At 44.7% G+C, this 15,085-nt stretch overlaps 1 protein-coding gene across 1 annotated transcript in view; it reads right to left on the reverse strand.

Moving 5' to 3' along the window:
- The window catches only part of LOC144598297 (calponin-3-like), a 75,698-nt gene that overhangs the window by 18,530 nt on the left and 42,083 nt on the right, over positions 1-15,085 (reverse strand). The window contains exon 2 of the mRNA XM_078408271.1: positions 1,582-1,703. Within this exon, the coding sequence (XP_078264397.1) occupies positions 1,582-1,703 (122 nt within the window). The remainder of the gene's footprint in view (positions 1-1,581; positions 1,704-15,085) is intronic.

Below are 15,085 nucleotides of genomic sequence, written 5' to 3' on the forward strand. Positions count from 1 at the left end.
ATTAAACAGGAATTTTACCAAGCATGCAAGTACTGATGCTGCCCGTTATGTTATTTTAGTTTGAATATTTGCAACTTACCCCCCCCCCCCCTCATTTTTAATACTAGAATCTTTGAAGAATCTGTCCCTCATGTTTTGAATGTCATTCACTTCCTCATGGACTAGTAGGATGCCATTTTGTAGGAATTTGCCTATGTGGGAACTAGCACAAAACATTGCTGAGGCACATCTTTGGCTTGCGTCGCTCATTGCCTTAAGTTGGCAGTGGACGATAATAAACTGCGATAGTCCTTCTGGAAAGGGTACTTCCAACAGCAGAGAGCACCAGGCTCAAGACCCAGTGAAGAGATGGCAATATTTCCCCAAGTCAGCGGGTGATGGTATTCTCCTCTTGGTGGCAGAGGTCACAGGTTTGGGAGGTGCAAACACAGTAGCTGAGGTAGAGTGTACATCGTACAGCCAATTTTTGACATAGTGGAAGGAATAAATGTTTATGGCAGTGGAAGCAGTGCCAGGCATGTAGGCTGCTGTGGTCTGTTGGCAGTCAAGCTCATTGTTGGACATACACTAATCCAGGTAAGTAGAGAGTACTCCATCACAGTCATGAATTGAATTGGCAGGACTTGCATATGAAGAAAGACTGGATAGACTCGGCTTGTACTCGCTGGAATTTAGAAGAATGAGGGGGGATCTTATAGAAACTTACACAATTCTTAAGGGGTTGGACAGGCTAGATGCAGGAAGATTGTTCCCGATGTTGGGGAAGTCCAGAACAAGGGGTCACAGTTTAAGGATAAGGGGGAAGTTTTTTAGGACCGAGATGAGAACGTTTTTTTTCACACAGAGAGTGGTGAATCTGTGGAATTCTCTGCCACAGAAGGTAGTTGAGGCCAGTTCATTGGCTATATTTAAGAGGGAGTTAGATGTGGCCCTTGTGGCTAAAGGGATCAGGGGGTATGGAGAGAAGGCAGGTACAGGATACTGAGTTGGATGATCAGCCATGATCATATTGAATGGCAGTGCAGGCTCGAAGGGCCGAATGACCTACTCCTGCACCTATTTTCTATGTTTATGATGGAAATGACTTGGGGTTCCAGGTGAATTACATTTTGCAGGATATTCAGTATTTGTGGCTAGCCCAGTCTGCCTTCTTGTCCACGATGACCATTGGAACATGGGAGACCGTTGTTTTTAAATGTGCTATACAAATAAAATTGACTTGACTTGACTTGACATCAAATGGCAATGCCCCGAATGTCAAAGATAGGTGGGTAGAATTTCCTGTTGGAGATAGTCATCGCCTGGCACATTTGCAGCAATATTTCTTACCATGTATCAACAAATGCCTGAATAAATGCCTGGTCCTGTTACACTTGATAAAGTACTTTAGTGGCCAGCAAAGACTTCAGGCCATCCAAGGTCACAAAAGACACCGGATAAAGCAAGTCCTTTGATGGCGATTTATTTGGGAATGGTATTGCCAAATTGAGGGAAGGCTAGACTGAAAAATGTGAAGCACAAGATTTGTAGAACAGAAAGTTATCAAGAGTATCAATCAAACAAGGACTCACAGCTACTTACATGCACAGAACGATACCGTCCTTAAGGCTGATTTGAAAGTTCTCACCCAGGCGCTTGCCTGTGACTTCTTCAATCCAGATTCTCAATTCCTCCTCCTTCTGAGGGTCATACTTCTGAAGAATCTGGAAGGAAACCAAACCATGATTTACACACATTATTAAATAATTGAGTCTGCATCTCAAACGCACTGAGAATGATGACTCTGTCATCCTACATCCTGAAAAATGAGCTTACTGCAATACTTCAGGCTTCATCCTACAGAGAATTGCATTTTATTACCTTCATTACTTTACTCATGGTGAAAGAATGACAAGACTAACTTGCACAAAGCCTTTTAATCGGATATACTCAGTCTAGGTTTGGTGATTAAAGCTCTGAAAAGAATCCAAAGCTATTTAGACACGGTTAGGTAGTGTCTGAGGAACCTTGGCATTAATGATCTTAACAGTTGTTTACCGAAAGCTACCACTTTCAAATCATTGTTAAATACTTCAATACTGTTAGAAATTAAAAAAAGGTACAAACTTTGGATTAAATTTCAAACTAAGTGCATGACTACTCCATTGCAACAATCTTCCCTCGTGTGTTTAAACCCTGCCCTTGACTAATACATGTGGAGCCTAGCTAGTCCTCGTGGATGCTGCTTTTCTTGTTTTCAATACAAAGAGCAGATATTATCCAGAGCAGTTCTCTCAGTCTTGAGTTTTCACAGAACCCTTTCATGTCAAAATGTAAAACATGAAATTTGTGGAAATGCCCAGATCAGGAAGCATATGTGGAGAGGGAATCCATTTTGTCAAGTCTCTCTATTCCTTTATTCATGCATAACCCTGTTGCCAACCTTCAGCTGACCACCAATATGTCCTATGTGCCTCAGAGTGTCCTTACGCCCGCAGAAGACTAAGGAAACTCAGCATGTCCCAAAATACTCGTACCAATGTCTATATTTCTATCGTTGAACATCACAACTCAGTCTGGCAACTGCTCTGCCCACAAACAGCCTCAAACCAGCCTCCGCCAATCAACTCCACTGCCCCAGGAAAGCAGCCAGCATTATCTCGGGCACTCCCTAGTTTCCCCTATCCAGTCATGCAGAAAACAAAAGCTACACTTCATGCTTCCTCGGCAAGCTCCACCAGCATATTCAAGGATGAGTCTCACCCTGGTCACTCCCTCTTCTCCCCTCTCCCATCAGGCAAGAGTTACAGAATTGTGAAAACACATACCTGCAGATTCATGGACAGTTTCTTCACAGCTAATATCAGGGAACTGAACCATCCTAGCAGAACCAAAGAGCAGTCCTGACCTACTATCTACCTCATTGAAGACCCTTGGAATATCTTTAATTGGACTTTACCTTGCACTAAACGTTATTCCCTTTATCCTGTATCTGTACACTGTGGACAATTTGATTGCAATCATGTATAGTTTTTTCACTGACTGGACAGCACGCAACAAAAGCTGTACACGTGCCAATAATAAACTGAAAGCATGTTGTACCACCAGTTTCATGAAACAATTCTTCTCTGATGTTATTGGACTCTTGAACAGGCCCCTCAAATGTCACGGATAAAACCCTATCTTCCAATCTGCCTCGTTCCAACTAAAATGGCGGCACTGCCCTAGCAGCTGCCGCTCACCTGCGGTCCATTTGTCTTTGTGTTTTTGTTGGTTTTTTTTGTCTTAATTGTAGTTGTGATGTGGTGTTTTTGTGTTTGTGTACTATGTGTGTATGTGGGGGGGAGGGGGAAACTAACACTGTAAATATGTGTCCCTTCAGAACGGAGACCCGACCTTTGTTTTCTGGGCCGTGTCTCCGTTCCAGCTGCAGCCTACCATCGGCCCAACTCCTGGAGCTGTCGGCCTCCAGGGCTCTGGTTCGCAGAGCCCGCGGATCGGACTTACCACCACCGGAGCCGGCCGTCTTCGGAGGCTGCGGGAGCAGCTGCGACTCGCCTTAGGCTCGGGCCGCGTGGATGCCGACATCGGGAGCTCCGGCAGCGGCAGCGTGTTCGCCCGCCCCGGATCGCGGGGCATGGGGCGCGGACATTTCACCGTCCGGCGCGGCCTAGGATGGCCGCGGGATATTTCTCTGCTGGGCGGGGGCTTCAATGTCGGGAGCCACGACCGCCCCGACATGCAACAACAGCGGCAGCAGCGTGTTCGCCCGCCCCGGATCGGACTTATCATCGGCGGAGCCGGCCGTCTTCGGAGGCTGCGGGAGCGGCTGCGACGCGACGCGCCTTGGGCTTGGCCCGCTGTGGACCGTCCGGCGCGGCCTGCAACCACAACAACCTGACTGCGGGCGAGGCACAGCGGGAGAAGGGAAAGACATTGTGGCCTTCCATCACAGTGAGGAGAGAGAGGACTGGAGGAGACTCACTGTGATGGATGTTTCTTTGATGGATGTTTCTTTTTTTGTGTGTTTTTGGGGTTGGGTGGTTTGAGTGCCTGTTTGATGCTTTTATTGTTGGACTGTGTTTTTGGGGGTTTTGGGGTGTGTGATTTGAATGCCTATTTAATGCTTTTATTGTTGGACTGTGTTTTGGGGGGTTTTTGGGGTTGGGTAATTTTGGGTGCCTGTTTAGTGCTTTTATTGTTGGACTGTGGGTGATTGAATTAACATTTTGTTCAAGATGGCCGCGCCGTTGTGTTTGGCTGCCTGCCACTGTATGTTTCTTTTTTTTCCTGGTCAGATGTGCAGCACTTTGGTCAACGTGGGTTGTTTTTAAATGTGCTATACAAATAAATTGACTTGACTTGACTTGACTTAAATCTGCACTTTCTCCGTAACTGTAAACCTATGTTTTGAACTCTTGCTTATTTTCTCTTTTGCACTACCCAATACACTTGCGTATGGTATTATTTGCCTACACAGTACACAAAAGGTTTTCCACTGCCTCTCAGTACACGTGACAATGATAGAACCAAAACCAATACACACAAGCTTATACCCAGAAACATAAGGGTCTAAGAGGGAAAGTAAGCTCGATAATATAAGTCAATACAACATCAAACTGTAAATGACACAAATGTAAAGAAACAATGGATGAAACGGCCCAAGGTAAAACCCTTTAGCCCTTTTGAACACCGTGTTTAGCCTTGAACTTGTCATGATCCGGTTCAATAGACTGCTCCCTCACAAATACTACCACTCCATACATTTTTATAATTGAATCAATAAAAACACACTTGAGTCACTGTCCAGGCCAAAATATGCTGTATTCAGCAGCTTTTAAATAGTTCTTTAGCTGAAGTGACACAAAACATCTGTAGAGGCCACGGATCATTGAACGACTAATTAAAATAAATGTTTATGCATCTCAAGTCAAGTCAAGTCAAGTCAAATTTATTTGTCACATACACATACACGATGTGCAGTGAAATGAAAGTGTCAATGCCTGCGGATTGTGCACAAAAAAGAATTACAGTTACAGCATATAAATAAAGTTAATAAGTTACTATATACTATATATAGTATATATACTAAAATTTAGTCTCTGGGGTTATAAAAGTTGACAGTCCTGATGGCCTGTGGGAAGAAACTCCGTCTCATCCTCTCCGTTTTCACAGCATGACAGCGGAGGCGTTTGCCTGACCGTAGCATCTGGAACAGTCCGTTACTGGGGTGGCAGGGGTCCCTCATGATCTTGCTTGCTCTGGATCTGCACCTCCTGATGTATAGGTCCTGCAGGGGGACGAGTGTAGTTCCCATGGTGCGTTCTGCCGAACGCACTACTCTCTGCAGGGCCATCCTGTCCTGGGCAGAGCTGTTCCCAAACCAGACTGTAATGTTGCCGGACAGGATACTCTCTACAGCCCCAGAGTAGAAGCAATGAAGGATCCTCCGAGACACTCTGAATTTCCTCAGTTGTCTAAGGTGGTAAAGGCGCTGCTTTGCCTTACCCACCAGTGCGGCAATGTGCGTTGCCCACGTCAGATCCTCTGTGATGCGGACTCCCAAGTATTTAAAACTGCTCACCCTATCCATAGTAGACCCATTTATCTCCAGTGGCGTGTACGTCCTTGGATGTTTAGCCCTTCTGAAGTCCACAATCAGCTCCTTCGTTTTAGTGACATTCAAGAGGAGGCTATTGTCCTGACACCAGAGTGCCAGATCAGCCACCTCCTCCCGGTAGGCCTTCTCATCGTTGTTGGAGATCCGGCCCACCACCACAGTGTCATCAGCAAACTTGATGATGGAGTTTGAGCTGAACCTGGCCCCACAGTCATGTGTGTACAGGGAGTACAGTAGGGGTCTAAGGACACAACCCTGGGGGGATCCTATGTTCAGGGTGAGGGAGCTAGATGTGTGTTCCCCCATCCTGACCACTTGGGGCCTGGCGGTGAGAAAGTCCAGGACCCAGGCATACAGAGGGGTGCTAAGCCCCAGTTCCAGCAGCTTCTCAACCAGTCTGCTGGGGACTATTGTGTTGAATGCTGAACTAAAGTCAATAAACAGCATCCTCACATAGCCCCCCTGGTTGTCCAGATGAGAGAGAGCGGTGTGTAGAACCTGGGAGACCGCATCATCCGTGGACCTGTTCGGACGGTATGCGAACTGTAGTGGGACCATGTTGCGAGGAAGGAGGGCACAGATGTGCTTCTTGACTAGCCTCTCAAAGCATTTCATGACAACCGAGGTGAGGGCCACCGGTCGGTAGTCATTTAAACACGCTGGAGAGGCATTCTTTGGCACCGGTACAATGATGGATCTTTTGAAGCATGCAGGGACCACGGAATTGGCCAAGGATAGGTTGAATATTGTGGTGAGCACTGGAGCAAGCTGAGTAGCACAAGACTTTAGCACTCGCCCAGATATACCATCTGGGCCTCTAGCTTTCCTCGTGTTCACACGCGTCAGAGCCCACCTCACCTCATGCTCGGACACCGAGAACGTGTGCTCAAACCGTGCATAAAAAGAGTTCAGGTCATCAGCTAAGGAGGAGCCGGCACTTCCGGTTGAGGGGGTGCTGGACCTGTAGCTAGTTATTGTCCGTAGCCCCTGCCAAAGGCGCCTGGTGTCCTGCTGCTCCATCTGTGACTCCATCTTGTCCCGGTACCTCCTTTTTGCATCCTTCAGTGCCTTCCGCCATGTCGCCGGATGCCAGGCCAGAGTTGTAAGCAGCGGTGCGAGCATTCAAGGCCACGCAAATAGACCTGTCCACCCAGGGTTTTTGGTTAGGGAAGATACTGACCCTTACCGTGGGGATGATGGTATCGGCTATTGTGGCAATGAAGTCCGTAACCGCTTCCGCAAACTCATTTACGCCTCTGGAACTTGCTTGGAACATGTTCCAGTCGACTTCGCTCAGTGCATCTTGCAGCATGGCCTCTGAATGGTCAGACCACCGCTTTACGTCCCTCGTCACTGTCGCTTCCCGTACTATCCGTTGTTTATACTCCGGCAGCAGGAAAATGGCAGTGTGGTCAGATTTTCCAAAAGGAGGGAGAGAAACGGCCTTGTAGCCTTTCCTGAACGGCATGTAGCAGTGGTCCAAAGTTCTTTCCCCCCTGGTGACACACGTGATGTGTTGGTAGAAGTTGGGCATGACCATGATCTGATACTGAAATGCTTTAAAAACACAGAGTGCATCAAGAAGACGCAAATCTTTCAGTAAAACCGGATGCAGATAGTCCCCGAGTTTCTCTCGTTCTATACCTGAGAACTATCTGCAAACTGGTTTCCCTGCAAGTTCAAAACAATTATTTTCTATAGAAACCCACATCGTATCCCTCTACTTACATTTGCTAGAATTCTTTCATTTAGTTTTAGAGATTTGTAGTGGGAAATGGGCCCTTCAGCCCACCGAGTCCTCACCAGTGATCACAATAGGTGCAGGAGGAGGCCATTCGGCCCTTCGAGCCAGCACCACCATTCAATGTGATCATGGCTGATCATTCTCAATCAGTACCCCGTTCCTGCCTTCTCCCCATACCCCCTGACTCCACTATCCTTAAGAGCTCTATCTAGCTCTCCCTTGAATGCATTCAGAGAATTGGCCTCCACTGCCTTCTGAGGCAGAGAATTCACCCGTAAACTAGTTTTATCCTACGCACAGGGGACAATTTATGGAAGCCAATTAACCTACAAACCTGCATGTCTGTGGAATGTGCGAGTGAACTGGAGCACCTGTATAAAAACCACATGGTCGCAGGGAGAACACACAAACTCCGTACAGACAGCACCTGCGATCAGGACCGAACCTGGATCCATGGCGCTGTAAGGCAGCAATTCTACCACTGCGTCACCATGCCACCCTTCCATTGAAAAATCACCCTAACACAACCTATAATTAAATTAATGGAAAAGGTATTGTATCCAGTCAGTATGAAACCTCTTATTATCATGAGCTTGAAAAATGTTTTATATGTGCATGGGAGACTATGGGACAAGGTATATGGGAGGATTTCCATGAGGAAGATCATTAGTACCTCGGTAGCCCCTGTATTAGTCATTGGCAAGGGAACCATTCCTGCTATATTCTTGATCCAAAACATTCATAGCGAAATCAATACACATTGAACACTGTGTAACATGACATGAAGCTTAACAATAGATCAATTTACTAAGGCAAACCTCTCACTTATGATGGATGGTACAAATTTAGAGGGAAATAGGATCAGACAGAACTGCAAACTGACTGGCAGTACACAAGGAAATGATGCACAATTCATGGTGATACTATTTTTTTTGTCCCATGAAGTACGTACGTTTTAACTTTTACTTATTTGTTGTACAGGCACCTCGCATTTTATGCTGGGGTTACATACTTGAAAAACAGGGTGTAAATGAGGAAAATGAGGGAAGATGATTAGACTTTATTGCCTTCCATCATAGCGAGGAATGTGGGGAATCCGCTGTGGTGGATGTTTATGTTAACTTTTATGTAATTGTGTGTCTTGTTGCTTTTTGTTTAGTATGGCTGTATGGTAATACGAATATCAGTACCTTAATTGGTACACGTGACAATAAAAGACCTTTGAAATCAAAGAGTGCATAAGTTAAACATATGCCAGGCACCACAGGCAATTATGCTGCTAGGCAAAAATTTGAGCACACTATCCCGAAATCAGGAGCACGTAAATTAAACTTCGGCAGTAATTAGATAAGCGTGTTATTCTAAAAACGCACAAATCAAGCACGCATAAAAGGTGAGGTGTCTGTAAAGGGGAATTTCTTATAAATGCAGGTTAATAGTTGTCCATATCTAGTCATCCATTGTCATGTCCCAGGATTTGGATGAGGATATGGGCCAAGCACAGGTAAAAGGGGCACAGGTAAAAGTTAGACAGAGCATCTTGATCAGCATGGACAAATTGGGCTGAAGGTTCGTTTCCACCCTGCATGACCCGTTGACAAGTACCCCAAGCACTGCAAATTTCCTTTTGATATTCACCATTACAGGGAAGGGTCTCGACCCAAAACGTCACCCATTCCTTCTCTCCAGAGATGCTGCCTGTCCCGCTGAGTTACTCCAGCTTTTTGTGTCTATACAGTATTAAATACAGGCAACAAAATGCAAGTCTTTTGACAGCCTGATGACGACAATGATTAAACAGCTCAATTGCCAAACCAGAACTGTGAAGCAGGGGGGAAAAATAATCCCATGAGTTTTATGCAACCGATGAAACATACCAGTGTTCACATTGTCACGGTGGAGGTATAACAAAGATCATTTCAAAGGATAGAAACCAGACTAAAATAATGAATGCTCAAATACTTCAGCAATAAGTAGAGCGATTTACTGGAATCAATTTACGACACAAACTAAGCAGAACTTCAATGTCAAGAGCAGGTCTGGGTTTTCAGTTGCAAGGCTCATTGTTCAAACCACAATTCCCTTATGCTCTTCACAATGTCTAGTCTCCTGACAACCTTAGAGCGGCTACATAATAGCCACAGCTGTGGGCTCACTATTCCGGGATTTCATCCTGGCCTTCGATGCTGTCTGTGCAGAGTTTCATATTCTCCCTGTGACCACTTGGGCTTCCTTTTGAGTTTCAGATCCGGTTTCCTCTCAAATCCCAAAGACGTGCAGTTCGATGGGTTAATTTATTACTATGGCGACTCCAAGCGAGCAGATGAATAGCAAAATCCAGGGGCAAATTGATGGTAATGTGGGGAGAATAAAATAGGATTAATGTTGGTATCGGTCGGTATTCATTCATTATTGTCACGTGTTTCAAGATACAGTGAACAGCTTTTGTGCGCTATCCAATCAATCAATCAATTCAGATTATACTATATACGAGTACAATCAAGCCATATACAAGTACAACAGGTACAGTGATGAGAAAAATACCAGAGTGCAGAAGTAAATGGGTACTTTTCCAATGCAGGCTCAGTGGATCATAGGGCCCATTTCCACTTCTGATATATATATATATCTCCCATCTTGTATATATGTGGGTTTGTGGATATAATTATATGTGGGTTTGTGGATATATTTGTTCCCGAAATACAGCCACGATAGTGCAACAATTTTAGGCCCACCTTACTCACTATTGGCCTGCGGTTCAAATGATTGTTATATTTTAAAAGTTTTTCCCTTTTCAAACTTTAAAAATCACTTTTTAAACCTTGATAAATCCCTCTTCCACTTGACCTGCCCGTCAGCTGTGCCTGCGTAGTAATACCTCTGTGATCGATGTCACAATGGGAACCCAACGTGGCTGCGCAGTTGGGGCCCGTTGAGCTAATACTTACGCAAGATGGCCGCCGGATCCGCGCGTGCGCAGTTAGGGCTCGTTGATGTTCAGGGGGGATGGAGTGGGTGAGGGGAGGGTGCTACACCAATGCAAGAGAGGTTTGGACCCAACGGGTCTACAGCAGCCAGTGACCTCTAAAATCTTTGTTGCTGTAATCCCCATGAACTCCCAAGTCAGTGAATACTTACAAATATATTCATGGCAGGATCTTTGTATTACCACACTTTGTATTACCACACAGCTATCTAGATTCATCTCAAAATGCTCCAGAACGGCATGTTAACGGCTCGCCCGCCGCTGATTTAGTAGTTCTCCCTGGTTCTCTGCACTTGTTCGCCACTCTCACCAGTCACCCTCTGTCTGATGTCTCAGCACATTTCCCATGCGTATTAAAATAAGCCTGTAGTTTTTCCAGTTACTTTGAAAGATCATTATGGTTAAAATAACTAAACCTGGATCATATCAATCCATGTGCAGGCAGAAACGAGTGTCCCACTTGCATTTTCTTCACAAGCACTGCAAGGCATCAGCCCATATATTTGGTGGCTCCTCTGTAAGCCACTTTATGCTGGACATTTCCACCTTCATCTTTTCTGATCCCAAACACGTGCCTCTTTGCCCAATTTTTCCAAAATTGCAGTAGTTTAATCTTTAACTAAATCACTTCCATTCTACTCCAAATACTCCCCAACAGAGTTCATCACAGCATATGGACATGGATGGATGGGTCTGTGGAATACAGTACATGGATACTGAAGAGTCCCAACCCAAAACTTCACCTATCCATGTTCTCCAGCAAAGCTGCCTGATGCGCTGAGTTCCTCCAGCACTTTGTGTCTGATTTTGTCAACCAGCATCTGCAGTTCCTCGTTTCTGCAGAATTACTGCGCTTGGATCTAAATTAGTTCTAGTAAGAGTAAGAGAAAATTCAGGGAAAGTTCATGGCCCATTAAGTATTCTTCGCTTGGTGTACAATTTACCCACTCTTATTTTCCCACTACCAGAAATCAGTGTCGTGCAGAAATAGCGATTCATAAGTTCATAAGTTATAGGAGCAGAATTAGGCCATTCAGCCCATCAAGTCTACTCTGCCATTCAATCACGGTTGATCTATCTTTCCCTCTCAGCCCCATTCTCCTGCCATCTCCCCATCACTCCCAACACCTTTACTAATCAAGAAGATTATGGGGAGAATGCAGGAATGGAGTACTGATTTTGGATGGTCAGCCGTGTTCATGTTGAATGGGCGGTGCTGGCTCGAAGGGCCGAATGGCCTACTCCTTCACCTATTTTCTATGTTTCTAAGATTCATCCTCCTTGCTGCGACCAACTGGACATTTAAACACATTAAAACTAAACCCACAAATGCATTTCATGCTCCACCTCAAACTCCAGACTCTTTCCGTATATTGCGAGACCCATACTTATCAATTTCAGATTTTTCTTTAAAAAACACTTTGAACCACTGACATACCACACGACGGGTATCGAGCCCTTCAGTTTAACAGCTTTCTAAAGCCCTGCAGTTTAACAGCTTTTTCAACTAAAACAAGCAGGAAAATCCTGATTTATTACATAGCAAATTGGTAGAACCATCCAGTTTGAACCACAACACACTCAACTGATGTTTGCAAGGAGGATACAAAGGAATTTGCTGAAGCAACAATTCTTTTACAGAGACTATAAAAGCTGCAGAAGCAAAGATGATAAATGGTATGGTCAGGCATTTGGTCTAGACCCAACAAAAATATTCGATAGATCACTACATTCTTGAAGGGACTTCACAACATCAGCTCGTTTTAATTATTCTGCTAAGTTTTACGTCAATTCACACTGGATCTGCACACATGTTCAGCAAAAGGGCCATTTAACACCAGGAATTTTAAAAGTATAAAAACAAAATCACAGCTTAGTACAACATATTTTCAGCAAATGTTAAGAATTAGGAGTTGCTTCCTTCAGTGTTATCTCAGTGCGCACAAAGACCCTTTGGAAATTAAAGATTTTAAGCATCGTAAAACAGGATTGCTCAAAACGTTAGTTAGTTACCACGGGTCCGTTTACAGTTTATAAAGAGGTAACGTGCTCCTGGCCAACTTGCTGCTACTACGGAAGGATAAACTAAGTACTTGAACCAATAAGTAGCACTGGCAGTTTGACAACATAAAAACAACAACAAAAAACACCAATGGATTCTCTTCAGAAAGATGCAGAAAAAAGATATTCAAGGTTTGATTTCACCAGCCGAGTAAGATTTCACACAAATGGTAAAGCAGTATGAACAAATTATTTCTGTAACGAATGCTGATTTATTATGAGGTTGAAACTCTTAATTAGGAATAACAGGTTTGCAAATAGCCACGGTTAGCAATGGCAAGTATTGCTAACTCTAACTCTGGAGTAACTCAAGAGATGTTGCCTGACCCGCTGAGTTACTCCAGCACTTTGTGTCCATCTTCAGGATGGACCGGCAGCTGCACTTCCTTCCATTGGAAGTATAATAAGAGCAGGTTCCATTACCAAGGGCATGTATTGTTAACAATGGGAATGCAGCAATAAGAATTGTAAATATATCAAGGGCATTAGTTAAATTGCCAGACTACTAACCCAGGGACTTGGACCAAGTATTCAGAGGGAAGAGTTCAAATCCTATCACAGCAACCATGGAACTTAAAATCCAGTCATTTGTTAGGCTTACGTTGGACATTATTACTCAGCATTGTGGCTTATGGTTTGCAGCCCAATCATTAAGGGTCTGGATTGTTTTAAAAACCCATCCGATTCATTTTAGACAGGCACTTTGGCCCACCAAGTCCGCGCCGGCCAGCGATCCCCATACACTAACACTATCCTACACACTAGGGACAATTTACGATTTTTACCAAAGCCAATTAACTTACAAACCTGTACAACGTGAGTGTGGGAGGAAACCGGAGCATCCGGAGAAATTCCACGCAGTCACAGAGAGGAGGTACATTCAGTACCCGTAGTCAGGATCAAACCTGGGTCTCTGATGCAGTAAAACTACCACTGCACCGCCCTTGTGTTCCTCGAGACACCCTCCATTGTTACTCATCAAAAAAAAACACAGGAGTAACTCAACAGGTCAGGCAGCATCTCTGGAGGACACGGATAGGGCAGTTTTCGGGTCCTGAACCGAAATGTCACCTGTCTATGTTCTCTTGGGAAGTTGCTGAGTTATTCCACCACTGTTTTTTGCACAAGATTCCAACTTCTACAGTTCCTTATGTCGACCATCTTTACCCATTCTGGATAATATGCAACTTCAACCCACTGCAATATTGTGGCATTGTAACTGTCTTCTCAAATACCTTAGCAAGCTGCAAACTTAAAGGGCATTTAAGGATAGGCATTAAATGCCAGCCTTGCCCACATTCTAAATAGAATATGTAATCGCAATGGCCAAAGGCATGCAAGCCTTCTCTCTCACCAAAGTCCTTTTTCTTATCACCAAATGGAAAAATGGAAGATGCACTTGTTTCAGGCGACACCTTGCTGTCTGTTACCTACGAACCTCCAGGCCCACACAAACATTACCATGAAGTCTTAAAGTACTTTCTTGCTACTAGCGCATCTCATTGTGGCTAGCTCTACCATTCAGTTCAACTACGAATGTAAAATTCTCTTGACATTAGTCATCAAGTGATATAGTATGGAAACAGGCCCTTCGGTCCAACTTGCCCACACCAGCCAACACGTCCCAGCTGCACTAGTCCCACCTGCCTGCTTTTGGTCCATGTCCCTCCACACCTGTCCTATCCGTGTACCTGTCTAACTGTTTCTTAAATGTTGGGAAGTCCCAGCCTCAACTACCTCCTCTGGAAGCTTGTTCCATATGCCCACCAACCTTTGTGTGGAAAATGTTACCCCTCAGATTCCTGTTAAATCTTTTCCCCTTCACCTTTGACCTACATCCTCTGGTCCTCGATTCACCTACTCTGCAAGAGATTCTGTGCATCTACCCGATCTATCCCTCTCATGATTTTATACACCTCTATAACATCAACCCTCATCTTCCTGCACTCCAGGGAATAGAGTCCCAGCCTACTCAACCTCTCCCTATAGCTCAGACCCTCTAGTTCTGGCAACATCCTCGTAAATCTTCTCTGTACCCTTTCCAGTTTGGCATCTTTCCTGCAACATGGTGCCCAGAACCGAACACAATACGTTCATTGTTCCCAACCAACAAACAAAACCCAAATCATATCCCAGTTGCTACTTTACTGGTAAAGGATTGCAAAACCAACCTAGAACAGTTTTAACCATTTACAAGACTGCCGGTAGCAACCACAGACAGGTATTAAAAGACACGCAAGGCAGTGGGTGCTCACCTTCATTAAGTAAATGGCAGCGACTTCTCATACATTCATATAGAAAACTAAAGACAGGGCTCTGCCCCTCCACAGAGCATGCAAGACAATCCTCATGGGCAGATCCAGCACTGAAGTACAATCTGTGTGCATGAAATAGTAAAGGGAATGACAAAGAGAGTTTCTTTGTCCAGATAGGTCCAGTCCATGGCTGACATGGAAGAAACAACATTCTTGCGTTCTTTCGTCTTGCCACAGATGGCTGTGGAGGCCAAGTAAAATGGATATTTTTTTAAGGTGGAGTTTGACAGATTCTTGATTAGTAAGGGTGTCAGGGGCTATGGGGAGAAAGCAGGAGAACGGGGTTGAGAGGGAAAGATTATTCAGCCATGATTGAATGGCAGAGTAGACTTGATGGGTTGAATGACCTAATTCTGCTCCTAGAAACTATGAACTATTCC

The sequence above is a fragment of the Rhinoraja longicauda genome, chromosome 11, assembly GCF_053455715.1.
Source record: "Rhinoraja longicauda isolate Sanriku21f chromosome 11, sRhiLon1.1, whole genome shotgun sequence".
NCBI lineage: Eukaryota > Metazoa > Chordata > Chondrichthyes > Rajiformes > Arhynchobatidae > Rhinoraja > Rhinoraja longicauda.